At 37.0% G+C, this 26023-nt stretch overlaps 3 protein-coding genes across 3 annotated transcripts in view; 2 read left to right on the forward strand and 1 right to left on the reverse strand.

Moving 5' to 3' along the window:
* Positions 1-364: 364 nt before the first annotated feature.
* On the forward strand, positions 365-17637 carry LOC145477281 (zinc transporter ZIP13-like). The gene is made up of 11 exons (XM_081455506.1): positions 365-750; positions 4339-4443; positions 5878-6017; positions 6661-6871; positions 8171-8214; positions 9331-9420; positions 10147-10197; positions 11137-11199; positions 12576-12636; positions 13480-13579; positions 14100-17637. Exons 1-11 carry the CDS (start codon positions 453-455, stop codon positions 14170-14172), a joined length of 1236 nt encoding a protein of 411 aa, XP_081311632.1. The 5' UTR covers positions 365-452; the 3' UTR covers positions 14173-17637.
* A 382-nt stretch (positions 17638-18019) lies between these two features.
* Positions 18020-19183, forward strand: LOC145477297 (tetratricopeptide repeat protein 28-like). The gene has a single exon (XM_081455509.1). The coding sequence runs from the start codon at positions 18020-18022 to the stop codon at positions 19046-19048; it is 1029 nt and encodes a 342-aa protein (XP_081311635.1). The 3' UTR covers positions 19049-19183.
* Positions 19184-21808: 2625 nt separating this feature from the next.
* LOC145477309 (uncharacterized) overlaps positions 21809-26023 on the reverse strand; it is an 18161-nt gene continuing 13946 nt past the window's right edge. Inside the window, exons 15-19 of the mRNA XM_081455512.1 lie at positions 24986-25076; positions 24602-24674; positions 23602-23812; positions 22576-22700; positions 21809-22380 (exon numbers count right to left, since the gene is read on the reverse strand). Coding sequence (XP_081311638.1) covers positions 22185-22380; positions 22576-22700; positions 23602-23812; positions 24602-24674; positions 24986-25076 — 696 coding nt within the window. The 3' untranslated portion in view covers positions 21809-22184. The remainder of the gene's footprint in view (positions 22381-22575; positions 22701-23601; positions 23813-24601; positions 24675-24985; positions 25077-26023) is intronic.

Genomic DNA, 26023 nt, shown 5'->3' on the forward strand with positions numbered 1-26023 from the left:
GATGAAAAAGTAAATTGCACCTTGGGAAAAATACCGCCTGAAACAATAAGTAAATATTAACCCTGAAAGATAACTTTCTAGACTGTTTTTTTGGATTTAAATGCAAATAAGTTTCTCTTTGTTATTCTCGCGGAACGGCTTGCTTAATTAACACGTAGAGTAGTTTGCGACGCCAGTTCAAATTTGCTTTGAGAAAAAATTAAAAGTTTAAAGTGGCTGGGAATATAACAGATGTTCCCGTCGTTGTTAGAATAAGGCGTTACATGAAGTTTTGCCAAGTAACCATAAGCGCTAGCAGTGCTGGCAACCGTTGAGACATCTTAGTACGCCTTGCGGGCCTAGCAAATTGTACCGTGGGCTCAACTTCAGTGCAAAACACCAGTAAATTCACCACTATAAGAGTCCGGACATTGAGGTGCGAGGTTAGATGCCTCCACAAACACGCTGGGATAATGGCAAAAATTTCATGGCTATCCATTCTAGTCTTTCTTTGCCTCTCGGTTCTCGTTTCGGAGACTGCTATGGTAAATATTCATCGCGCGATACCACGAAACGCAAAGCCAGCAAGGGCGGACGACTCCAGCTGGTTTGGCTTTGAGCCGTGTAAATTTCTTCCCGATTTGTCGAAAATATTTGTGAAGAAAGAAGCTTGGCTGTACTCCATTCCAGCGACGATTCTTGTGGGAATGTGTGGGATATTTCCTCTGCTTGTAATACCAGTAGAAGCGGGACATGCTTTGAGAGAAGGCGGTGAGTCATTTTGTGATTTTGCGAAGAAATAACTTCTCGGTTCGTGCGCGAATTTGATACGACCTCTGGGTGAAATGTTGCCACGGGTTTTCCTCACTCGGAAATCCTGAACGTCACAAAAGTGTGACATTAAACAGCAAGGTAGCCTTTCTGAAAGTTTGTGTCGAACTAGAAACCTAATAGAAAACATCTATTTAGAACAAGATTGCGACATAAGAAAAACCGATTGCTCCTAGCAAAAGCACAACGGATTAAAGTTATTTCATCAGCTGTCTTTTAATGAGTAACGCACTGTACACGTAATTTATGTTTTCTCTTGAACTGTGAATCTTCAGTGTAAAAACGTTCCTTTCTGAGATCGGTGAGATGAAGTGAGCTTACATTTACTGTTGAAAGCGATCTGTGCATACAGCAGTAATGAATTTATATTTCATTGAACTTTTGTTGACTTAAATTGTCCTCAAGTTTCTTTTATTGTGGAGTATTTCCCAAGGTTTCAAAACATTTCAAGGGAGATTTCCAATAACATGGCTCTTTTCTTGTCAAGGTGCGATACCTACAGTGTCAAGCTTATATTCCGTTGCGTCGATTCATTATAAAAGGGGAAAAATCATTTCCTTAGGGCAAATGAGTAAGCTTACATTATTAAGGCTTTCTTCGTTTGAAAGTACTAATCGTTCATCTTAAACTTAAGCTTACTTTTCGTGATTTGCGTTTACTGTACTCTCAATTCACCAGAAAGGCCGGAAATGCCAACTTCAGAGGTGCACACACACGTCGAACTAAAATGGTATTGTTCACGTCGAAGATTTTCGCCACACTTCTTGCTGTGTATCACGTATAGATATGTATCCTGAAATTGACTGTTTTAGAGTTTTTTGGCTCATAAGCTATGCAATTTAACAAAGGTTAATTCATACATGCAGTTATATTTATCAGCAGATCTTTTAGAATACAAGCCTTGTCTTGTAAACGTTTTTTTATTTGATTCTGACTTGTTATTTCCACAAGAAACTGATTTGCATTTCAATTAGTGAAAGTTTATTTGAATATGAAAGAGATCAAGGATAATGTCTAATACAAATTGAAAATATATTTAGATTTGTTTTGATTAAAGAAACACTCACATACAGTAATTTCGTACAAGAAAATGTAGCACAAACCTACAGTGTAATATAAGGTTCTGTGAAGCCTGGTTAATACAGACCCCGAGGGGTACTAATGTGTCCGTATTAAGTGGGCTCTCAGATTAAACGTCAGGCACATGTTTTTCTCAGGTAATTAAAAGCAACAGAGCAATGTTTAATGCCTTGATTGAATATCCTTTCATTTCCCAAATCGATTTTCCCACTACCCAGTCGAGTCGTGCGGTAAATTTATAAGAAAATAAAGCAAAGAAAAGTTAGGATGCATTTTCAATATTATTGTGTGTTGTAAAACCAAAACCAAACCAATTACTTACCAATTAGACTACTCAGCCAATCTCAAACCATGGTGAAACCAAAACCGAAGTGTAATTGCCTGATTATTTTCAAGACTCATTTGAAAACCGCCGATATGTACATGTACACCTCAGCAAAATATTAGTATGGGTAATAAAATGGCGATGGGTGAAATAAGGAAGTAACTTCATGTGTGTTTTGTCAAAATTCTTATAATTTCCCAAACCTTTTGGCGAGGGAAATAATTAGAATTTTGACAATATGCAAGTGAAATTATTTACGTATTTCATGAATCATGGGCTTTTGTCTTGTTAAACGTATTGAGAAATTTTGTACCAAATGTTGCCATGACAATTTTGTAATTTCACTTGGGAATTAAATGCTAAAGTTTTGCACCAAAATTGAGGAGTAATAAATTTGTCACCCAGGATATAAATTAAATAGTTTCAAGCAAATAGGTCTTGATATGTCTTCCATGTGACTGCCCGTTTGAATAAGCCACTCACTCTAGAAGGTGTTGAATTAATATTAAATGATGTCAGTGCTTTTCATAAGATTTGCAGTACATGGCTTCCCTGGGGCAATACCCGTCAGAGAGCAATAAGCTAAAAGAGGTCCAAAACAAGTTCCCCTGGAGGGCTAGTTAACATTGCCAACATCAGAGCTGGTGATTCACAAATTTAGATAACTGTACACGTACCTGTCCGAGCTCTGGCATGTACCAGGTTTTAGACTTACTGAAAGTTATAGAATTTAACTAGAGCTAAATTTAAGACATGTTACATAATCTGTATTTGGATGGTGTCAAAGTGGCATGCACTATGGCCAGCTACATGTATGTACATTATGTGCATACTGTAGATCCTATCCTAGTTCCTTATATAATAGGCTCTATTATTCCTATCAGTAATAGTAATTAGACCGCGTGGAGTACAATTCAGGTGGTAATCATTCAAGCATTAAAGCAATTTTAAAAGCAGCCGAGCGTGAAGGTTGAAGCTGATTTGAAATTATGAGTACAATTACTCCCTAAATTGTATGATACAAGGTCCAATAACTAATTAATTGTATCTGTAACAAATTTTGAAACTAAAAATGTCTTTTGAGAACTTCTTTGAACAAAAATTTTTTTGCGCTTTTCAAGAGTTAATAACTGTATAAAACATCGAGAAGGAAGCCATTAAAGTGCAAGTAATTGACATGCAAATTGTGTAGGTATCAAATTACAGGTATCCAATCAGAAAAAGGATACCTGTACTTGGACACCCACATGATCATGCACCGATTATGCGACAGCACGCGGAGAACCAACCACGATCAAGAATTTTGTTTAAGACGTGATTAACCTTGTACGTGTAAATAGCCAAACTCACCATGGTTCTCCCCATTGCTCTGTTGTCTGAGTACCTTGCACTAATATCATATCTGGGAGATCACAGGGTCAAATCCTATTGGGGACAGATTTTTTTCTTTGCTCAACACTTGTGACATAAATATGAACATTTCTGCTTTATTGTTACATTGCACATGTAGTACAGTTGCTTCCAGGCAGTGTGTCTACTTTTGGCCTTAGGCTATTCCACAAACAATTTACATGTACCTCTGGTACCTGGGTTGAGAGGGAAACTCTGAAAGACTTGTAATTGAGTGTTATCTCCAGTCACACACAGTTTTAAAAGTAAACACCAAGCTTGAGATCGAGAGAACAGTGCTGTTCTCATTAGGTCAGCAAGCTGTCCACAACTTTTATACCACAAGAATACAGCTAGCATAGTATCTACATATATCTTATTAGATGTTTTGGTGTGTATTATCGCTGTATATTTTTACGAATTGTGCTGTATTTTGACAAGCCCATGGGGCGAGTCAAAATACAAACAATAAGTAAAAATATAAAGTGATAGTACACACCAAAACATCTAATAAGGGATTTATTATCCAAATATTGTGGTCAATAAATTTATCAATGAAAGAAGGAGAGTGTGACAGTTTTGCGTGTGCACACCGACCTGTACGTACGGAAAATGTTTTCTACAGTACAAATAACTGTACAATATTGCTGTATATTTGTACTGTTATTTGGATGGTATTTGGTGTAGTTGGATACTAAATGGTTAATATCAATGCTGGTTTTGTTATTTTTTAGTCACTGCTGACCACCTGAAGTTATTGTTAAGCTTTGCTGTTGGCGGCTTACTAGGAGACGTGTTTCTTCATCTCTTACCAGAGGCATGGGCTCATGTTCATGACGGTAATATTTGTCATGTTGATATATTACTGTACAGTGTACGAGAAACATTTTAAAATAAAAACTAAAGAGATGACAGCGTCATTAAGTTTGAAATGTCCATATCAAGGGCGATGAAGTATTTAGAAATAGTAATGTTATGAATATAATTATAGAAACATGTACAGTGTACTGAACTTGAACCTGACGTAAGGGCAGCAAACCATAATATTTATTAATAATTTTGTTCTTTTTTCATTGCGCTAGTTTTTATTTGAAAACAATATTGTATACATATTAATTTGTAAACAACCAGAAACAAAACAGCATTTTATTAAACATGTAACCTGCTCCAGGGTTTTGGTTAGTTTTGCAAGTTGGGAAGAATCATCATTTGAAACACGGTTTGCATACCCTGGAAATGTCATTGAAAAATTGCCATTGATATTGAAAAGCAGGACTTGAAGGGAAAAGGAAAAATTTAGGTTTCCTCTTTAAAAGGTCCTTGAAGTTTTACTAGCAGTCTTTGAACTTTGTTGACAAGCCCTATGTACTGGATACTAAAATGTGTTTTGAAAATTAAAAGAAATTTTATGTGGACTGTAATAAGAATAGCATTTTCGTTTAACAAAGATGATAATGTTGTCTTCACTACACGTAAGTAATCCCACCTTTAGTAGGGTCTTGCATGTTCTGTGTTTTATCTCCCCGTAACCTAAGCAAAAGTCACATGTGATTAACTGAGAGAAATGAGTCCTTGAATATTGCTATTTAAAAAAATTTTGTTGTTGAATAGTCGTTGAATATTCGTTGTAAAACAAGGTGTCATCTGTATTTACTACAGTTTGGGTCAAAGGCTTGACTTTGAACTGGACCTACATGTAGCTGAACCAAGCAGATCAGTGACACAAACCCTTGAATGTTGACAATGTACTAACTCTATGCCTGGAAAGGAACAGGCTACATGTACATGTAGAACTACACCTTGATTTTACAGCCAAACCTTTTCTTACTAGTACTTCTGCAGTCTGTGCTTCAATTTTATTATAGGGCTTGTGTTTCTACCCGATCTAATGCATGCTCTGATTGGCTAACTGTAGGGCATTATTCTCTTGTAATGCTTACGGGGTACGGACCAATAATTATTTTGTTACGGGACCTGCAAAGACAGAACAAAAAGCCATGCCATAAACAACTTATTAACCTGAAATGTTCGGTCTTTGCAGGAAAATCCCAAACATCAACCTTAGCATATTGACCTCGCTATCACTTGGCCAATATGGCATGGTCTTGGTTTGAGATTTTCCCATACCTGTATTCAATTTTTTTTTTTTTTTTTTTTTTTTTGACTCTTTTGTTATACATACAAGTCAGTTCTTAACAATATTGCTTTAAGAGTGGCTATCATTGAAGTTAACATTAAAATTTTATAATTATTATGTTTTGTTGATTTCATAGATGGGGATCCCCATACTAACCATTTCTACATTGGATTTTGGGTGATTTGTGGAATGTTTGGTTTCCTAACACTTGAGAAAGTATTTAGTGAAGAAAAAGAAGATGACAACAGCAATACAAAAAAGGAGAAAGAAGGGAAGGTAAGAATTCCCCGGCAGTGGTATAATGCATGTAATTATGTTTTTTCTTCATTAATTTGCACAATCATGTAGGCTACAAGCCTGTTGAGTTTTACATGGGCAAACATTCAGTGGGGCACTGCCAGACTGGCTTTGTGGTTCGTGATCAGGACTTTATTCAGATGGGAGTCCTGCATCCTGTGGATGCCCACTTTTAAAAGAAAAATTGTTTTCTTTTTGAAGTAGTGCTCTACAAGTAAATTGTTTAGTTGAGCAAACCCTGTAGCACATTTTGGATCCCCACTTTCCAAATCATAGTGAAAAGTGTGCTCATTGTTTAATGTAAACTTATAAATGATGATTATACAGTCATGTATATAAGGCATTTTATTCCACCACTGTAAGTTGCAATGGCTATTAATCTGAGACTGTTAGTAGTAATTAACCTGAAAATGGCAGTGAACATTGCTTTTAAGCAAGAGCAATAAAACAAATCAGAGCAAGTCAAACAATATCACAAAGTTTAATTTCAAACATTGCAAACCTGGTTCAGTGCTTTAATCACATGAGTTAATGAGTAGCATTTAATTTTGTAAGTCTAACATTCGTAAACTTTGTTTGAATGGCTGTTAGTAACGCCTGGTTGTTGTGCTCTATGATTTAGACTTGCTCCAAGGACATACAGAATGGTGCTGTTGCTAATGGATGTGTTCATCAGAAAAACTCAGACAAGGTGAAACCCTCAAGTAATGGAGACATTTGTAATGGTACAGTTAAAATGAATGGCATAACACACTCAGATGCACAGCTAAGACAAAGACACAAAGAGACAGCAAGTCACAATAGTGGATCAGATGAAACTGTCACAGAATCAGGTAAAATTGAAATTGGTTTTCTACAGTTTCTGATACTGTAATTTTGATTTGATAGTGTAATAAAGAGGTGCTAAAAAATGAACTTTTGGGATGTAACAACAACAACAACAGCTGTAGAGAAAAATAAGAGAGAAGACATGTGCTTATTGTAGATTTGCTTATTTTGCTCCTTGCAATGTCTATATCTGTCGCACGCGTTTAGCACTCTGCCATATATCACATGAACATAATTTCATGCTTTTTTTAATATTGCAGTTTACTTTACAGGACAGACACTTAAAGTACTTACGGAACTAATATTATACTAGTACATAACACATTTACACTGTACTTCCTACTTACTAAGACAATACTTACACTGCATATACGTGCACTACTTACAACTAACTTGTATTTAAAGTGACATCGTTTCCAAATCCTTGATAAGCACTCTGATAGTGTAACTTACTATCATTTGTTCTGAAGAACAGGTTCTCTTATAGTTTGCGTTCTAGAGAACGCTTTTTTCCATTTTTGTGATTTGTAACTGTTCTGTATCCGTTCCATTTCCATTCTGTATCCATTCTGTATCCATTCTGTATCCATTCTGTATCCATTCTGTACCTGTTCTGTACCCATTCCATTTGTGTTCTTGTACCCATTCTGTATCCATTCCGTTCCCATTCGCAAACGCGTTCCCTGTTAGGTTTCTTCTGATCGGTACTGCTATACATACAGTAAATTACAATACACTGACACTAATTACATTACAGTTGGCCTAATTACAATGCGTAGCACTAAAAAAAAAAAAAAATAATTATGTTTAATAATTGAAAATAAAATTCCTTTTTTGTACATGTAGTTCATGCTTCTACCGTAATTGACATCCATGTAGATATTTTTATACTATTTACATGTACATGTATTTATTCTAAAGTTGGCGGCTAATTACACCACACTATTATAAGTATTACACATCACTGCTACACATTTAAACCTTCCAATGAATATTTTTGCCTAACTTTTCCTATGAAATCAGCCATGGAAATCTCCCCATGCGTTAACTTTGTGCTGTATACTTAGGTAATACTTTGCAAACAATAGGGTGAAGTTGAGTTTTCTTTCTGCATTTTTTTTCTTTTCTTTTCTGTCAAATATTATTTCAATCTGGGAGAAGCTAAGTTAAAGAGGTGGCATCATTTCATGTTAATTATGAAGTAAACAGCCAAGTGAGGTCAAGAAAACATGGAAAAGATTTCAATGTAATCAAAATATTATTTTAACTAAATTATCAAATTTCAAAATTTTCTCTTCAAACAGAAGATTCAAGTGAAGCACATGACCCAGATGAAGAAAATGTTAAAGTGAGTATTAATAAATAAATATTTTCCATGTTACATACATTATACATGTACATGTATCCTTCAGTGGAGGGACAGATTAGAGCATGTCACGTTAACTGAACACTCCTGTTCCCTGTTAGCTTCCATCCTGCTTAAGCAATTGCTTCTGTGTTTTTGTACATAACATGTACATGTATGCACAACCTTTAAAATTACCTTTTTGCCACTAATTCCTGTCTTCTCATAAATTTCTCCCAGTGGGCACTCACTCAGACAGGCTCCCTTAATTTTTAGTCTCCCGTGTTCCTGCACCCCTACAGGTGTTTTATTGAAATGTTAGTATACACCCTGTACTAGACACTTGGGAAGTTACATATTATACTTACCTTCAAATTTTCACCTTTAATGGATGTAAGATAATCCAAGGCTGCATGCATACTGAATGCAAAATTTAGTGAATGATGTTATTGATAGTATTTAGTTATAAAACAAATGTGCAATACACTGTAATACAGTACCACAGAAATAAAAACACTGACAAAGTCATCCAGTACAGCGTACATGAGAATTTGACCTCTGGAGTGACTCAACCAAAATTTTGTAATCTTATGAACGTACATTGTATAAGTTTTTTTAATGCAAATAGACCACATTTGTATTCTCAGTATTGGACGGAAACTAGCCTGCAGTGGAAGTTCTTATGGGAGAATATCATTAAAAATAGATTTGAAAAGACTCCCCACATTAGCCTTAGTTGCAAGCTCATTCCAGTTCCAGGTTGTCATTAATTTTTAGTCACCTGTAGTCTTATTCTCCACACCTGTAGCAAATTTGTTACTTTGTGAGTGAATTCTCTAAACAACAGGGAATTTTACCCGTAGCATCAAGAGAAAATCAAGCATACTCAGCGCTAGCTGTAACAGGTGTTATGGCTTACGGCCCTTAATGACAGCCCTGCCGTCCAATGCCAAGAATACGAATATGGTCTTTTAAAGTCAGTGTAATTTATTTATTTACAGTAGTTATATATTTTGCGTTTTTTTTGTTAGTGTACAATGTATGTCAGAGTATTTACAGTAATTTAAGTACCACACATTTGTTTTGTGAAACCTAACAAAAACTATGTTCTTGCTTCAGGTTGTGGGTTATCTGAACCTTTTAGCTAATTCCATAGATAATTTTACTCATGGCCTTGCTGTGGCTGGAAGTTTTATCGTGAGTACAAAGGTAAGCCTTGCATTTAATGCTGAATTTAATTAGTTGTGACATGTCTCTTTGTTTTCAGTTTAAATTTAATTTCAAATATTGACCACTCCCCAAGTGGGGTTTTCAGTGCCAATGGAAACAAATGACGAAACAATTTCAATGTAAATGAACATAACATGGTTAAAAATCCCAACTGGCTGGAGGTGGATCGATGGACTAGTTGGCTGTTTACAATTGTGCCCATGGCATTGAACTCAGGACTACTGGGAGCAACACCATGCAAGCTGGTGGTCAGAATGGGACTTGAACCTGTGACTGAGTCAGGATTTCAAGTCTGGCACTCTAACCGCTCCGCCACACTGCCTCCTCCTCGTCCTCCTCCTCCAGTTTCTCTCTTTTGAATCAGAATTTTGTCCCTGAGGAATGATCGCACAATCTGTACATGCACGATTTTCACAAGAATTTTGTTACGTTCAGGTTAGGTATTCTCATCTTGCTGCAAGTGCTCAAACCACATTCTCTAACTGGACATAAGCAGTCATGAAAAATCTGTGGTGAATTTCAATTTGTCAGAAATAATATTTAGTTCTACATCTCCATTGAATAAAATTATTAGTAGTAAGATAAAGATGCATACATGTGCATGTTACTATTTATGAATGATGATGAAGTAATTTATGTAATTTATTCTACATGCATTCATGGTGACCATGTGATAAAATAAAATTTTTGATTTCCATTTTTCAGGTTGGCCTGTGTACTACATGTGCAATTCTTTTACATGAAATACCACATGAGGTATGTACAACCATTTCCTTAAAATTCATTGTTCGGTTTTCAATGCAACTATTTTAACTGGGCCACCTACATGTACATGTAGAAGAAAACTAATTAATCAGAACTTGAACTGAGAACTTCAGATGGAGGGCTGTCTTTTTCATGGATGTAAGTAAGGGTTTGTTTGACATGAATATGTAAACTATACATGATTGATTCCTCTATGTTATGTATACACGCTCTACAGATTCAGTCCTTGACAGCAAATTTCCATGATAATGAATTTTGCTCGAAAAATCTAGCTGGAAAACTTGTTTCACAACAACTAAATCGAAACCATTGAAAAGCACACATTATAATTTAGGATGGAAACTAACCAATGAACAAGTGGCACAGTTTCTCGAGAGGTCTGCATCAGTTTCAACACACTTTTTCTGGGTTTCCAATTTTGTAATAGACCTATTGTTTGTATTCTTCAATGATATTGGTTTAATTGAGAAATACCTACATTGTAGCTACATTTAGATCGTTATCATGTTCTTTTACATTCTGATTGGTTCACGCTTTTCCAAGTTGCCCAGTTCGAGTAGTCACGCTGTAAAGGAAATGTACTTAACACACTTTTTTGTATTACAATATATACATGTAATATTAATATTGATATCTTGAGTCTGTGTTTGATGTGCAGCTTTGAGATTCGGGCCTAAGGTGTGAGAGTTGGCAGGTACAATTGTAATGGATATAATGTTAAAATAACAAGCAAGGATGTTCAAGACTGTGGAAAGATTTAGACCTACATGTACATATATACATGTGTTGCTAGCAAGCAGGAGTCTTGAACATGTTAGGCTACATTTTTTGAGGTTTGCCAGTTGCGAGCATCATGGCTCATTCAGTAAGGTCATTGTCGATGGTAGACCATCAGTTTATTTCTGAAGGCTAGATGTTGTTTGTTTACAGATTGGTGACTTTGCCATTCTTTTAAAATCTGGCTTTAGAAGATGGGATGCGGCAGTAGGACAAGTATGTTTGAATTTAGTTCTCCTGTGCTATAGTGCTGCATTGAAGGCTAGAATTAGGCTTGTGTTTTCTACATTTCCCTCATGTTCTCAAATGCCTGTCGTATTTTATCACAGTGTAATACACACACGGCTCAGGCCTCTTTATTTGTTAAATGAAGGGAATAGTTGATGAGCCCGATCAAGTGCCTTCAATCTAAGAGATCGGAAATTCCACTAACTTCCCATCGATTTGTCCTTAATTTTTCATGCTCTCCCTTCAAACAAACAGCTTTTACAGAAAATACAGTATACCGTATAATGAACACACTGCTCTAATCTTTGATTACTACTGGTTTATAAATAAACAGAATAGTCAGTGAGCCCCATTGAGTGCATTGTTGGGTTATATACTGTGGGAAGGAACTTTCAAGAACACAAGAGCAGTGCATAGACAGCAAGGAGGCATATAGCTGAATGCTTCTTTCACGTCAAGAGTTTTCTTAAAAATTTTGTAGTGCTTAATGTATAACTCAACAATGCACATGATGCAATTTGGCTATTTCCTTTATAAAATGCTCTAAAAAATTATGTGCACCAAAACTTGTGACGTACATGGTAGGCCATGGGTATGATTTCTTGATAGAGCACATGCTTGACATAACTGTTATTATTATATGGCTTGTGTTTGTAGCTGACATAATATGCGCCCTGATTATATATTGGCCAATTCTAGGGCATTATTCTCCAGTAACTGCCACAGGTCAATAATGGGCCTGCAAAACCATAGCAATAAGCCGTATATTAAACAACTTATTAACCTTGAAGGTTCGGTCTTTTCAGGAAAATCTCAAACCTTAACGTTGCAGTATTGACCTCGCTATCCCTTGGGCAATATGGCAAGGTCTCGGTTTGAGATCTTCCCTTAGAGACCTCAGTCTGGGTTAATAAGTTGTTTGTTACAAGGCCCATGCTTTATGGAGATTTGAGGAGGCTGAACTGACCAATCTTACCATATGCAATTCCTTGAAGATTTTAATATAAACCAAAACAGAAACCTTTCAATAAAAGCAACTACTGTAAACAAAACACTCTGTATAATTCTGAAAGTGAAAAATTCCATTTAGGTCACTTAATTACCAGTAATCATGCAGAACAGTTTTCTATGGAGTATTTTTATTTCCAGTACTAGAAATACAAGTTTATTCACTTAAAAGTCTAATTTAATGAAGATTTTTCATGGTTGGCAGCTACTAAGAATGTAAAGCTTATATTGAAGCACACTTTTTGAGTGATTTTCACATTTTGAGAGATCCAAACCTTATGCTAAATGATTTCTCATCTGCACCATACTCCTATGATTTTCTAACAAGCACTGATGAACTTTCTTTGTCAAAACAGATGATAACCGCTTCTGCTGGACTTGCTGGGGCAGTGTTTGGTCTTATAGCAGAACATGCAGGTTTGTGTTTCACGTCCTTTATTTATCAAAGCAATTGACAGCTAGTTTTGTGTTGCACTGTGATGGGAAGAGTTGAGGAGAATACTGAAAATTGGCAACCACTTGATGACATACATGTATATGCAGGACTTGAGAAAAACTTGAATTCCAGCTTTTTTGTCTTTTTCCTTTTTTTAAATTTGTTTCAATTGGTAATTCATAATTATCATTTTATACAAATGTAATATAAGTAATAAAGTATCATTAAAGGTAAACTTAAAGTAAACTTAAACTTAAACTTGCCCTCGGGAAAAGAAGCTCTAAAATTTTCCTTGTGCTGGGCAAGTCTTAGTTTACTCTTTAAATGATTTAGTTGGTGGACAAGTTGCCAAATCCTTTGCCCATTGGGCAAGTGAGAGTGAAACATTACTTGCCCAGAAGGAGAATCTACTTATCCCGGACACCTGGACAGTTCTTTTTTCAAGCCCTAATATGTGTACAAAATTCTTAGTCAGAACTAACACTGAAGCCCAAGGGATTCCCTAAGAACTTGCGTGTTAAGTCTTTTCAGCAAAAATATAGAAGATCTATTAGTGCATGTAACTTTTGTTAGTTGGAAACAGTGCCAGCCTGTTGAATCTACATGTATTCAGTGAAACTTGTTTTAAGAAGACACCCAAAGGACTGTCACTAGTGTCCACGTAATAGAGTTGCCCACTTACATGTAATACAGGTTTGAATATTGTAGAACTTACTGTGTCTGGTGTCTGCTTAATACAAGGTGTGAGTGTTTGTATAATTAAGGGTGAGAATTTTGTTTGGTCGTCACCATGCATTCTTTTTTAATGTGCTTTATTTTGTCAGGAGATTCAACAGCATGGGTTCTTCCATTCACGTCAGGGGGATTTATCTACATTGCTTTGGTTACCATTGTGCCTGATCTTCTGCAGGAGACAAGACCCAGGTACTTTATCTTTGCATTTCTCTGTAGGCGGTGAATCTTGGGCTAATTTAGGCAACACTTACTAATAGGCACCTGGAGACATAGGTGATAAGTAATGTTCATTTAGCATAAACATACTGTATGGGATTGCTCTCATTACTGAAAAATGCTTCCCATTCAGAAAGTACAATCAAGGCTAAAAAAAACTTTGAATTTGAGCTTGCCCTTCAAACAAGCAGCTCCCCAATTTTGCTTGCCCTGGGCCCTGGGCAAGTCCTAGTTTTACTTTTGTTTACTTAGTTGGCAGATGACTTGCCTGGGCCCTTGCCCATCGGATGAGTGAGAGTGAAAAGTGACTCGCCTAGTAAGAAAATTAACTTGTCCTGAATGACCAAATGACACTTTTTTGAAGCCCAGATATGTCATCCTACAGTGGTCTGTCACTGCAAATAACTCCTGGAGGGTACTCATGATAAAATCCTACACGTATGTTATTCTGCTGAGCAGCCACAGGTTTCAATTAATGATATGTTCATTTCAGGGAATCAATCAAGCAGATGGTGATGATGCTAGCAGGGATTGCATCTATGGGTGTCGTGTCCTTTATTCACTAAATGACTACATAGGTTTTTTTTCACCAGAAATTAGCTATAAAACTAATGTTAAAAAACAAACAAAAACAAAACAAAACAAAAAACATATGGTATTGTTATTGAAAATTGAAATGCCTCATGAAAGATTGTTTCCCAGTAGAAGGTGAATTTTCTGAGAGTGGCACTAAACTTCAAGTAGGAAAATTTTGGTCAGTAGGGATTGCAATCAACTGAGGTTACTAAGTTATATGAACACCTTAGCATTCTTCAAAGGCCACTTTCGATATATCATAATTCAGCTTAATGGTGAGGCTCAGAGGACAAACAAAAGGAGTGAATAAACATGGTCATTCAATTCCCTTTGTTTGTGTCCTCTAAGCCTCACTGCCAAGCAAAATTTTAATATTATCGAAAACGGTCTGTTAATTAAGATGGCAAAGCCAAGGACAATGATGGATACTAATCTGCAATAAAGGTGTCAAGTTATTGATCATTAAAACAGTACAGTGCCTATAATGAGCTTTTGTTCTTGTAGCAGTTTTTATTCATTGTTTCTATTTTTTAATCGGCGAAGAGGGAAGTAGTTTTGAATATTTACCATCCTTTTTTTAAGTTCTTGATTCCAAAACCTAGTATTTCACAAACTGCAGACTCTAAATATGTAGTTTATAATTGCAGGATTTGTTTTTATCTTCATGGTAAATGTACATGTTAACTGTAAAATTCCGATAATACCCCCCACCCCCTTCCTCCCTAAAAGAAAAACCCCAAGGGAGATAATTGTATAGTCTTTTGGTCTTTACTCGACAATGAGCCCATAGGCCTAACGATGATGTAGATTTGACACTTCAAAGAGAGTTAACTTCTGCCGATTATAAATCCTATCTTGTAGAACTTATTTTGTATTTGATGTCATCGCAGTTAATCCTCTGAGACTTTTGATTTTTGTAAGGATTTTTTTGTTTATCAAAACGAAACCTACCAAAAGTCTCGTGAACAAATAAATAAAAAAGCCCAGTGTTTATTATCGGAATTTTATGGTTACATTTTCTTCATACTGTTCTAAATTCTTGGATTCTAATTCTTATAAATCTTGAAATTACAAACAAGATATCAATTAAATCTGTGTTTTAAGCCTCCTGTGCAGAGATTCCTTGGGCTTGTCACGGCATCCTAGAAGCGATTGCGTGACAAATAAAGATGATTTGCTCGATATTTTACTAATTTTGTGGGACTGATAAGAATATTTTTTGAAGAGAATCTACGTGTATTAGAATATATGAAAAGCAGTAGAAAATGTTTACTTTGAAAATACTAGTGGGGATGTAAAATAGAACTTCAATTAAAGATAAGATACATCGATAAGTTATTTCACTTCATATGAGTAGCAAAGAAAACAAGTCATAAGTGAAGTTCAAAGCCAGTTTTGTCCTTGGTATAGTTGTGTTGTAAGGGAAATGTAATGAAAATGATCAGCAGATGATTTTTTTGTCACATTATTAACCCAGTATGAAGCAAACAGGTATTAAGAATACAGAAATTCATCAACGAGGGATTCACAACTCCCTTAAAACAAACACTAGACGAACTGTTTAAAAGCCAATGAGGGGAAGAAATTCCTGTAGGGTTAAATAAAATGGTAAAATATGAACTTGTATGGCGGATCAAGTGGTATCTTTGGATATTCTTTCTGGAAGCACTTTTTGATTCATATTTAAATGGACTGGTATTTAGTGTGAGAACTTGCAAGTACCCTAAAACCTGCTGTGTGCAATAAGCAAAGATACACCTTGTTCCTTTGTTATACAACATTGTAATGTGTTCCAGAGACAAAATGGAGAATATCCTTAATTCCCCTCCCACAGAAAGTCTGTTGGTTTGAGACAATACCCCCACCCCCCACCTCCCAATCCAACCCCCCCCCCCCCCCCACCAGGGAATTCTAGCCTAGCTTTATACTTCCCTAAGACGCTTTGGCTGCAGAAGATTTTCCGTGTTCAGTAATATTCCTTGGGGGTGGGGGTGGATATTTATTGGAGCCTCACAATGTGTATTTTCATTATATTATGGCTAGATTACAAGATAACATGTACTTAGTTAACATGGTGGCTTAACTATGTGAGTTGAGTCTTTGTCACGGGTATGGATTCTCGTCTATTTTAATACAGGGTTAAAAATTGTAAATAGTAATTTGATTAATATTGAAATGGGAGAGAATTTCCTGTAGCAATCTGTATAGAGTGAATTAAATGTCTTTAATTAAGTGCGTGTCATGGCTAGTCATTCTCAAATAAACACGAAGATTGTGAAAAGGTTGTGCAGTGAATGTGAATCACCTTATTTAAAAACAGCAGTTAAATGTTAATTCATTTTTCAGTCGACTTTGTCGTCGGCGTTGCCTTAATTGTCTCTTAACTCCCCAATAACTGATATAAACCGTGTACGTTTCCTTGACAGCATATATGCCCCACTCTCGGTGAATATGTCAAGGCTAAAAAATATCACGAGAAAGCACTCGAGATCCGCATGGAAATTGGTGACAGAGCAGGAAAAGCGTCAAGTTATGGACACCTAGGAATGGTGTTTGAAACTCTCGGTGAATATGTCAAGGCTAAAGAATATCAGGAAAAAGCACTTGCGATCACCATGGAAATTGGTGACAGAGACGGACAAGCAAAATGTCGTGGACAACTAGGATTTCTATTCATTCATTTCTCGGTGAATATGTCATGGCTAAAGAATGTCGGGAAAAAGCACTTGCGATCAGCATGGAAATTGGTGACAGAAAAGGAGAAGCAATAAGTTATGGAAACCTAGGAACTGTGTTTCTTTCTCTCGGTGAATATGTTAAGGCTAAAGAATATCACGAGAAAGCTCTTGCGATCGGCATAGAAACTGGTAACAGAGCGACAGAAATGCTAGTTCGCAGAGGGCTAAGCGATATGTTTTATGACCTTGGTGAATATGTCCAGGCAGAAGAATGTTTTAAAAAAGCTTCTGGGACGAGAATCAGAATGGAAGATAGTAGTAAAGAAAATGAAACAGACGATGACTTGAGCTCTGGAGATATTTCTCTTTCTCTTACCAAATATGGTGATGCTGTTAGATGCTATGAGAAAGCACTTGCGATAAACATAAGAATTGGCAGAAGGCGTGGAGAAGCATTATGTTACATAAGGCTAGCTAGGAACTGTGTTGAAATCCATTGGTAACATGGCGAAAGCCAAAGAATATTACGAGAAAGCGCTTGTGATCGTAACTGAAATTGGTGAACGAAGGGGAGAGGGAGTATGTTATGTGCGCCTAGGAAATGCGTTTAAAAGTCTTGGTGAATGTGTTATGGTTGAAGAATACTTCAACAAGGCGCTTTCAATAAGTAAAGATATTGGAGACGGCAAAACTGAGTTTCGCTGCTATTGTCTTCTTTCGTTAACGAAGATATCACAAGAAAGGTTTGAAGAAGCTTTCTCCTATCTGGATCAAGGCGAGAACTTGTTGGAGACGGCGATCAGTTAAAGATATCCTTTGCAGATGAGAACATTTTTCCCTACCAACAGCTCGTTATGTGACGCTGGAAACCCAAGCCAAGCTCTTTATGCTGCTGAGCTGGGACGGGCAAGAGCCTTAGCAGACTTGATGGCAACTCAGTACTCTGCTGAAACACACATATCAGCTGACCAGCAATCATGGATCGGCATTGGAAATGTCATGAAGAAAGAAGGTAACTGTGATTGTCTAGACATTTCGTATTTTAATCAAAGAGTGTTTTTGTGGATTCTCAAGAAAAGCGGACCCATTTCTTTCCGGCGAATCACAATGGATAAAAAGACTCTTCACACCAGATTAGGAGAGGTCGCTAGAAATTTAGATGAATTTTTTTTCTATCATGGCTAAAAGCTCCCGAAGCTTTGGTATTTTGCCTGAAGAGCTCTGCGAGAATAGATCTTTGAATGACATAGAATCTTCCCAAGAAGAGAACCTCGCAATTTTGCGACAAGGAAAGAATACGAAGGATCCCGAACCGAGTCTAACTTTGTTCTACGAAATGCTCATCAATCCTGTATCCGACTTACTCCAAGCTCCTGAAATCATCATTGTTCCTGATCGGGGCTTGTATCGTGTTCCATTTCCAGCTTTACGTGATGGAAAAGGGAAGTATTTAATAGAAAAATTTAGAATCCGCGTGGTCCCTTCTTTGACGACTCTGAAGCTCATTCAGGACAGTCCTGCAGACTATCATTGTCAGACTGGTGCTCTGGTAGTGGGTGATCCTGATGTTGGTACGAAGGTAATTTACAGGGGTCGTGTCAATAGAAAGTTCGTACCATTGCCTGGTGCAAGAAAGGAAGCAGAGATGATTGGACGACTGCTGGGTGTTCAGCCTTTGTTGGGACAGCACGCAACGAAGCAAGCCGCGGTACTTGAGAAACTGAATTCAGTGAGTCTGATACACATCGCTGCACATGGTAATGCTGAAAGAGGAGAAATTGCTCTTGCCCCTCTTGCCTCAACTACTGAGATTCCACAAGAAGACGACTACCTTTTGAAAATGTCCGACATTTCAAAAGTTCAAGGGCTAGCTAAACTGGTGGTACTAAGCTGTTGTTACAGTGGCCGTGGACAAATTAAAGCCGAGGGAGTTGTTGGAGTCCCTCGCGCGTTCTTAGGATCCGGTGCACGCTCAGTGTTGGTGGCACTGAGGGCTCTAGAAGACAGGGCAACAGAGCAGTTGACGGGTCGTTTTTACGAGCACCTTGTTCGCGGGGAAAGTGCCAGTGAATCACTTCACGCGGCCAAGAAATGGATGAGAGAAAATGCCTTTACCAGGGTTTCTGAGTGGGCACCGTTTATGCTCATTGGAGATAACGTGACGTTTGCATTTGGAAAGTATAGGTAATAATTCAGTAGCGAAACAAAATTATTTTAGGAGTTTGGTTAGTTGGTTAGATGTAAGCGCAGGTTGAATGAAAAGTATGACTGCCCTCTGTTTTATTACAAGGAATCCAAACGCAAGATCAAGATCAAATTGTTGCGGTGCTGTTTCAGTATTTATTAAAATGCAACGCATATGATATCAATAGATATTGAATTCCTATTATTTGAACTCCTTTCTCAGGCTAAGACATAGAGTGTTGACCAAATCGCTAACAAATAGCTAATGGAAAATTCGTTTTATATGTTTATGATCTCCTTAAATTCTTGTTTGTTTGTCTTTTTCGGTTTTGTAGGAATAAATGACCTGATCAGTGGACGACTCCATACACACAGAAGTCAAGCAACGAACTAACAAACTTCTGGAAATACACTGTAAATAAGATATCAGACACTGATTTGCTTTTATGTGCATTTTCTGTTCGAGGTATAATTTTCAACTTTGCCAGCAGCAAAGAAACGTTTTTTTTGAAGCAAGTGCATGTTTCAAACTGTTTTAAAGTGTTATTTTCGAGAATAGTCTTAAATATGTAAGAAGGCGTCGGTCACGCGAATTCCTAGGTGAAAAGTAACGCTAAGGAGGAGCAAGGCTCATTGTTTCGTTTTGTGTTGTAAATAGCGGATTTTGTTTACACGTGGGGCGTTCAGGGCAGCAAGATTTTTATATACCTGTTGATGTGTCTTTTGGGTTTAAAGGCAAAGAAATAAAGGAAACTAAGTTTTAAAGTAGATCGGTCGGGCATAGTCAAGATTTCGTTATTAAAATAATCTAAAGGTCTATTTTATTTGTGTTAGTAATGGTTAATTAAAAGTTGTGCCTCGTCCATATTGGCCTTCTTTAGGGTTCCATGTACATTCTACGAGCGTTGCCTTTCGTTTAACACGGGAGCTCCACGCCCTCCCCCTTCTAAGTGGGCAACTAATTCAGAGACAAAGAGTTAGACAAATCGTGCTTTGTTTGGTCACATTACCACCTCCCCTGGTGCTGTCAAAAAATCACACCATCGATGTAAGTGGCAAAAGGAAAATCAGTTTCAAGTTCAGCCATATCAGCAATTACTGATTCCTCTTGTTTCAACACAGTACAGTGTTTAGGGAGGCAGCGTGGCCGAGTGGTTTAGGGCGCTGGTGTTGTAATCCAGAGGTTCCGGGTTCAAGGCCTCCATCCTGCCACCAGCGGGAGTTGTTTCTCGGTAGTCCCGAGTTCAAATCCTCGGTCCCGCTTTGTAAATAGCCAACTGGTCTGCCTCCTGCCAGTTGGGATTTTTAACTGTTACGTTTATTTGAAATGTTTGTTTTCTTTGCTTCAGTGGCATGCCTGTAAACTGGCCAAGCTTAGTGCTTGTATAGCTAAGTGCATGACCATTATAAATAAGATTTACTTTACATTACAGTAAAGTATTCTTGCATAAAGTTGCTCATTCAGCCGTACGCTTTTCTTCTAATGTCAAGACGCAATGACTTCCGCTCAAGTTCAGCAGCGAGGCAATCAAAACTTGTTACGCTCCTCTCCTTGTATCAAAATCGACATACTCATACCGAATGCTATCGTGTTAATCTCTCTTCGAGAAGGAAGCCGTTTTGTCATGCCCCCAGTCCTTACTCACTTGTTTCTACTCATTTTTACAGGCGTACATGTCAACGATTTCAGCTGACTTTAAAGGAGTCCCAGCGCTTACATTTTGACGGACAAATACTTAAGTTCTTTGTCAGTTTACGCCACAACTATGGTATCAAACACATGCTTAATCAAGGTGATTTTCTCCTGGACTCAATAGGTTACCATAGCAACAGTAAGATCCGCCAAAGCATCATGGATTGTAGCTCGAAGTAGTTGTGGATGTAGCTCGAAATGGACGCTGGTAACACCCCCCCTGTTAAATTTCCAATTGTAATTGGCATATTTCAATCAGTACAGCTTGTTGCAAAGTTACAAAGTCATAGAAAGTTAATTTTTTTTAAATTTTTGGAGACTACATTGTATTCATATGATTTTTTTTTAATTTTACAAGTTGTTTCACGATTCAAAAACAAAAATAGGGAAATGTTCAAATGTTGTTTATAGTGGCCAGTTCGCTTAGCTACACCTAGCTAGTTCACAGGTATGCCACTTGACTGAGAGAAACAAATATATCAACTAAACATAATAGGCTTAAAAATCCCAACTGGCGGGAGGCAGACCAGTTGGCTGTTTACAAGCATGACCGAGGAGTTGAACTAGGGTCTGCCGAGAAACACCTCCAACTTAGTGTTCAGAGCGGGACTTGAACACGCGACCTCCGGATTTCAAGTCCGGCGCCCTAACCACTCGGCCACGCTGCCTCCTAAATGTGAAAGCACTTTAAGCTGATAAGGATTTCTGTTAACAAGCTGTAAAGTTGCTATGGTAACCAGTTTTTCAATGGACGTTTTTGTAGATACGGTGGCCATTTTTGAATTCTGTTTCAAATGGCTATTAAGGGATGCTCGCGGGAGGAAGAGGGGGGGGGGGAGAGGGGGGCAAATTAGTATGTATTTGCTCCTTGAGCATCCCATATTACGATGTAGCTATTTGAAACAATATATTTCAAAATGGCCGCAGTATCGCGGAGAAAGTCCATTAGAATTACTTTGAAGCCAGTAGTGGTGGTATTGATTTATTAAAATATCAAGTCATGGAAACCATTACCAGCCACAGGAATTGTTGCCACACAGAAAATTTCTTGTTTTCGTAGCCAGTTTAGTTCTGTTTGCCTTTTTTCATCTGGCGAAGGAAAACTTGTTGTATTGTGTGGCAATAAAAGGTCATGACAAAACAGGTTGTTTCTGAATTTTTTAAAAACTTTTTTGTTTTTATCCTGCATTGAAACTGTTGATAAAATCTTTCTCCATTGTTTAAACTTACAGTGTATGCCAGCCGAGTTGCAAAACTCATGGATACGCAACACAGGTACAGTTCTAACCAAAACGTATAAACGTTTATTCAACTTGTACTCATGATCGAGCTATCTGACAATTTTGTAGTTCAATAAATTTTGTTTCATAGTTAAACCCATTTCTTTTTTGTAGACAGCTAAGCTGTCACTGGTCAAGGTTTTTTTTTTTTTATATAAGTCACATTTTTAATCACTTGATGGTGGAGTCACTCGCAGTTTTCCTCCATATTTTGCCTCAACTCGTTTCAAGTCTACCCCTTTACTCTCTGGAACATGTCTGAATCGACATTTCTCTGCAAAATAGCAGCCAGTCGTTCGCCAGAAATAGCATTCATCTCCATTCACTGGGCCTGACATCTTGCTCGCAGACAGCCTCACTTCCCTAGAAAAAAAAAGGAAATATTAGAGTGAAAGACAGACAGACAAACCTAAATTCCAACCCATCTACATGCACATGTACCCACTGCCAAAGCAACCATGTAAAACTCATTTACCAAATGAATGCAAAACAGAATTGACCAAACCAGCAAACAAACAGCACATGGTATCCAATGCAAGTTCTGTCTCTACCACTCACCCCTCAGCAAGTTTCTTTTTAACAGGAGCCACAGGAACTGTAGTAGAAGGGACTGATTGACTTCCTGGTGATCCTGTGTTGTTAGGATATCTCAACAGTATCTCCTCTCCACCAAGCTCATGACCCTACAAAGTGATGTTATTACAAGTTATTCTTGCTCCTTTTCTCTACTTAATTTTCATAACACGATTTAAAACAGAACAGCCTGTTCAACAAACTCAACTAATACAAAGAAACTCACTGGTCCGGGTCATTTCTGAGGGTTTCAAACATGACAAACTGAATGAAATTTCTGCTAAAACAATTATATTTCAGGTCTAAACTACTGGATTTTCATGTACTGTAAACAGACCTTTCTACCAATAAGGCAACCATTTTGAATTCCATAGTTTCAAATATATAGCTATTTGGGATGCTCAAGGGGCAAATTAGTATATATTCGCCCACTGAGCACCCCATAATATCTATTTGAAACAATGGATTTCAAAATGGTCGCCATACTGTAGCGATAGTTAGTTAATAGTTATTAGTAGTGATAGTTCTCACACGCTGTCGCTATGTTGCCTCAAGCCAAAACGTACTCCCTTAGGTTAAGATGTAGTACTAGTCAGTTTTGCAAGATAAACACTGAACATTTTAACACTATAGTGTTTTTTTGATACATGCAGGCTTAGTTTTAAATATAATTTAGCAATATGAGAAATTCTTACTGTAAGCGCCTTATTTTCAAAATTTATGTTTAAACGTTGGATATGTACTGTATTGAACGAATAAAGACATTATTATTATTATTATTATTACTATTATTATTAAATTATTATTATTATTATTATTATTATTATTATTGGTAAAAAGGTCAATTCACTCAGATACGAAAAGCATTGAAAATCAATCAAGTGGCCTCATGCTTCAGACTGCGAGTGTGCACTGAGTGGGCACTCTGATTTCCTTAGATCCTACACAATCTATTTCAGGCACTACATAGGGTTACTGATCTTGAGCAAGCAAGGCTAAACATTTGCTCACCTGTAATTTTTCAAGTGCCAATGTTGCTGACTCAGCCTTGTCGTAGTTCACAAAAGCACAGAATCTTTTTGGGAGAATTCGAACATTGTCCACCCGGCCACAACGACTGAACAACTGTAACAAATGCCTCTCACTGACTTCTTCAGGATTGATGTTGCCAACCCATAGTGAACGACAAGGACCATCTACATTGCTGCTATTTTCAACAGCTCTGAATGAAAAGAAATCACACAATGGTAACTCCAGTCAAACAGGCTAGCTTTAAAGAGTAAATAACAGAGAAGGAATTTAAGAACTAAGAAACATGACACAGTCTTACTGGTGGTAATAGCCTTATTATTATTTTTTTTTTTTCGTTATGTTTGCATTGATATTCAAAATATGTTAATAACTGAAGTGTTGATAATTTGTTTCTTACATCTATTTCGAAGTCAATGGTGATCCTTGCTATCTGAGTGGCTCTCAGCAGTGCAAGTTTTTTGTGTAAATCACACTATTTTTTGCTATAAATCGCAGCTTTGAGCCTCTGTACATCAATACATGCTAAGTTCAGCTACCTTTGTACAAGACTCTTGAACAATATGTCAGTTAATCACACTGACATGGGGTCAGTGCAAAATGCAGACTGCATACCAGGGGTAAAATGAAGACTGAGGGTAAAATGCAGACTGTAGACTTTTTAACTAAATCGTGTTATCATTTCCATCACTGAAAGTAACTGTAAACAGGCTAACTGGAACATTATTAAGGCTAACCTACATGATATTTAGGCTAACCAGATTGATATCCACGCTAACCGGAGTGCAGACTTTCATTGCAATTAGCCCAAATAACACTGTTTAAGGTTAGCACTCAATAATTAATGGAAATAGCACATACTTTAAAAGTCCTTAGCCTGCAGTCTGCATTTTATCCAGTCTGCATTTTACCACCTGTCTGCAGTCCATAGTCCGTAGTCTGCAGTCTGCGTTTTACACTGATGGCACCAACATACCATTACCTTATATGCTGCTGTTTTTGTGGATCATCCTCTCCATCAGACATGTATATCTCGGTTGATACAGGACAGTTCACTAAGGACCCAACACAATTTAACAACCGGACTCAGAGAGCTGCTATAGTAAACTTACAGTACATGCACTTACAAAGGTAGTTCACCGTTTGGCATGCGACAAGAAAGTTCACCAGTGGAAAGTACAGCAACATGGCACAATTAAAATATGTGCCGATTTATTTAGAGTAAAATTGAATGTTAATGTAGCCTATATATTAGCGAAAATGTACTACATACGTGTATGTGTAAAGCTGTTGTGGAGCTTGTAAAGGCTTTTATTTACACAATTCAGTTTTCATTGTTGTCAGTTTTAACACTTTTTTCACTCACCTTTTCCAGCCAACAATGCCTCTAATGCTGCCTGAACTGTACCAAATGCCTGAATGGCTACCTCACTTTGACTTTGAGGGAATCCCATTTCCTGATAAAATCATCAATATATACATTTAGGTTAAAAACTAGAGATAAAAAATGATGTTTTGATCTCTCTGACATCATTTTCAAGTTCAGAAATTAAAGTGATTAAATTTTTACACATATATGTGAGGAAAATTAAGACATGAGAACTGAAAAAGCGTTAAAACTATGCTCATCGATTTTCAAATTCTTGTCTTAATTTTGCTCATATATGCAAAAAATTGTAGTCACTTTTTAAGACTTAAAAATGATCTCAAAGAGATCAAAACATTCACTTGTTTTTATCTCTGGTTTTTATCCCAAAAAATTAATGTGTTTCGACATAGAAACTATAGTATATATAAAAAGTATTCAAAATTATAATTATAATAAAAACAAATGCTATTTAAAACATTCACTAATGGCGTATTCTAACACTGACTGGGTGGGAAGGCTGACTAGAAAGATAGCAGACTCGATGTCATGGCATATGGATCGATAGGCTTTAGATACAAAACTTTTGGATATATTAGAAACTTCCTGGATGTTAACTAAAGTAGATAGATTTTTTCCAAGAAAGTGACATTTTAGGAATACATAGAACTTTGTTTAATGACTTATTTGAGCAGTTTCTTTGCGATTGGAGCTGCTTTGCTCAATTCAGTACCAATATCATATTGAAAGCAATATATTAGTAAAGTAGTTTCCGACTGAATGACGCATCCTATGTGAGTATCATATAGCAGAATGAGTGGGTGGTAAAGTTCACATTGTGAGATGTACAAGTTGCATGATATGGATTCTGAGTGTAAGCGTGGAGTTTTGACCACGAATACATTAACTAAACAATACCACGACACTGAAACAACTTAAACCACAATAACAAAACCACCTATTTTTGTCTAAAAACAATGCATGTTTAAATGAGTCAAATTAGTATTTAATAATATTCAAATTGCGATGACAAGATAC

Source organism: Orbicella franksi, chromosome 2 (genome assembly GCF_964199315.1).
Source record: "Orbicella franksi chromosome 2, jaOrbFran1.1, whole genome shotgun sequence".
In the NCBI taxonomy this organism is placed as follows: domain Eukaryota; kingdom Metazoa; phylum Cnidaria; class Anthozoa; order Scleractinia; family Merulinidae; genus Orbicella; species Orbicella franksi.

Coding starts and splice junctions, on each gene's coding strand:
- LOC145477281 (XM_081455506.1), top strand. CDS start 453: ATGGCAAAAATTTCATGGCTATCCATTCTAGTCTTTCTTTGCCTCTCG. Junction 751..4,338: donor ACATGCTTTGAGAGAAGGCG/GTGAGTCATTTT, acceptor GTTATTTTTTAG/TCACTGCTGACCACCTGAAG. Junction 6,872..8,170: donor TGAAACTGTCACAGAATCAG/GTAAAATTGAAA, acceptor CTCTTCAAACAG/AAGATTCAAGTGAAGCACAT.
- LOC145477297 (XM_081455509.1), top strand. CDS start 18,020: ATGAATTTTTTTTCTATCATGGCTAAAAGCTCCCGAAGCTTTGGTATT.